The 2356-nt window shown below is 45.5% G+C and overlaps 1 protein-coding gene across 1 annotated transcript; it reads left to right on the plus strand.

Moving 5' to 3' along the window:
• Positions 1-524: 524 nt before the first annotated feature.
• On the plus strand, positions 525-1460 carry LOC123466120 (olfactory receptor-like protein OLF3). Its single transcript, XM_045166524.1, has one exon. The coding sequence runs from the start codon at positions 525-527 to the stop codon at positions 1458-1460; it is 936 nt and encodes a 311-aa protein (XP_045022459.1).
• Positions 1461-2356: the final 896 nt, after the last annotated feature.

Genomic DNA, 2356 nt, shown 5'->3' on the forward strand with positions numbered 1-2356 from the left:
CTCCTAAAAACTATTTTATATTTGCTACCTTCTAACTTTTAACCCCAAATTTGTGATTTTAAAAGGGTGGAAATTTAATATCTCATTTTCACAATCAAAGAATCCAGAAGTAAAAAAGTGATTAAAACCATTCATCCCTGTTAGGTTCCATTCAATATGGATTTTGAGATCATAAGAAGGGAAAAACTGGTATCTAACAAAGAAGTAAACAAAGTCCACAGTTAGGAGTTGACTCTAAAGAAAAAAATCACATTTTACAGTTAACATTTTTAACTCAGTTATCTAAGCATTTTAATGAAAATCTTCCCACTTAAGGAATGTGAAGAGTTTTCTATTCTCCTTGGATCTGAGCCATATCGTGCATTCTACGGTGGTCCCAAACCCAGAAGGAGACACATGATCTGAAAACGCACACCACTTAATAATGGATGGCCGTTTTGTCTAAATGACCTCATAAGATCCTCTGGCACCTTAAGTATCTAGTCTTTTTCAATTTATAACTTGGGTTTGGACTTCAGAGGCCCATGGGCAGGGAAAACCAGACATGGATGAGTGAGTTCATTCTTCTGGGGCTGTCCAGCCTCTGGAAGACCCAGGTCTCCCTCTTTGTCCTTTTCCTGGCCATGTATCTGGTGACCGTGCTGGGGAACTTCCTGATGATACTCCTTATCAGACTGGACAGCCGGCTAAACACACCCATGTACTTTTTCCTCAGTGTCCTGTCGTTTGTGGACGTCTGTTATACCAACAGCACGGTCCCCCAGATGCTCGTTCACTTCCTGTCAGCCCGGAAGTCCATTCCATTCTACAGCTGTGTGCTCCAGCTGCTTATCTCCTTGGCAATGGGCAGCACAGAGTTCTTCCTGCTGGGGGCCATGGCCTATGACCGCTACGTGGCAGTGTGCCACCCCCTGCACTATACAGGCATCATGCACGGAGGGCTGTGCCTGGGGCTGGCAGCAGGCTGCGTGGCGGCTGGTTTCATGAATTCGCTGATGCAGACAATCATCACCTTTCAGCTACCTCTCTGCTGTAAGGTTGTTAATCACTTTGCCTGTGAGATGTTGGCTATGCTGAAGCTGGCCTGTGTGGACACCTCCTTCAACAAGGTCATGGTGGCCGTCTCAGGATTTCTGGTCATCGTGCTTCCCTGTTTTCTTGTTCTTTTCTCCTATGGTCATATAGTCGCTACCATTCTGCGTATTGGCTCTGCCCAGGGACGCCGCAAAGCGTTTGGGACGTGTGCCTCTCACCTCACTGTGGTTTCCATGTGCTTTGGCACAGCCATCTTCACATACTTGAGACCCACGGCTGGCTCCTCCGCAGAACAGGAGAAGAGGGTTGCTTTGTTCTATGCTGTGGTGACCCCAATGCTGAATCCCTTAATCTATAGCTTGAGAAACAAGGAAGTGATGGGCGCCTTGAGAAGAGTGTTGGGGAAGTTTAGTGAAAAAAGGTAACGATTCAAAGAATTTCTCTTTCCAACAGCCCATAAAACGACATTTTAATTAAAGAGAAAATGATGGATGTGCCCTTTCTCCTCAGATTTGCTGATAAGGCAGATCATGGTGAACAAGCTTTTCTAGACTGACTTTCCACATTCATCCACATTTTGACTGTGTGCATCTTTCCACCCAGTCCATTCTAAACGAGATCAGCCCTGGGTGTTTGGAAGGAATGACGCTAAAGCTGAAACTCCAGTACTTTGGCCACCTCGTGCGAAGAGTTGACTCATTGGAAAAGACTCTGATGCTGGGAGGGATTGGGGGCAGGAGGTAAAGGGGACAACAGAGGATGAGATAGCTGGATGGCATCACCGACTCGAAGGACATGAGTTTGAGTGAACTCTGGGAGATGGTGATGGACAGGGAGGCCTGGTGTGCTGTGATTCATGGGATCACAAAGAGTTGGACATGACTGAGTGACTGAACTGAACTGAACTGAACTGATCACTACTGCAGTAAACAATCTGCCTGCAGCACAGGAGATGTAGGTTCGATCCCTGGGTCACGACAATACCCTGGAGGAGGAAATGGCAACTCACTCCAGTATCCTTGCCTGGGAAATCCCATGGACAGAGGAGCCTGGCAGGCTATAGTCCATGGGGTCACAAAAGAGTCAACATGATTGAGCTTCACAACAACAACAAAAATTTTTAAAGGCTTTAATTCTTATGCTGCAGTCTTCTGGATAACCTCTCCTCCTAAACTTCATATCCCCCTTTTTACTTTCAAATTCTTCTTGCATGTTCCCTCAGAAAATGCAATATAAATAGTAAAAAATTTCAGGGTGGGAACAGCCACACTTCATGTGGCTTTGAAAACTCTCTAACCTCTAGTTTCCTCAATTATAAAAA

The sequence above is a fragment of the Bubalus bubalis genome, chromosome 8, assembly GCF_019923935.1.
Source record: "Bubalus bubalis isolate 160015118507 breed Murrah chromosome 8, NDDB_SH_1, whole genome shotgun sequence".
NCBI lineage: Eukaryota > Metazoa > Chordata > Mammalia > Artiodactyla > Bovidae > Bubalus > Bubalus bubalis.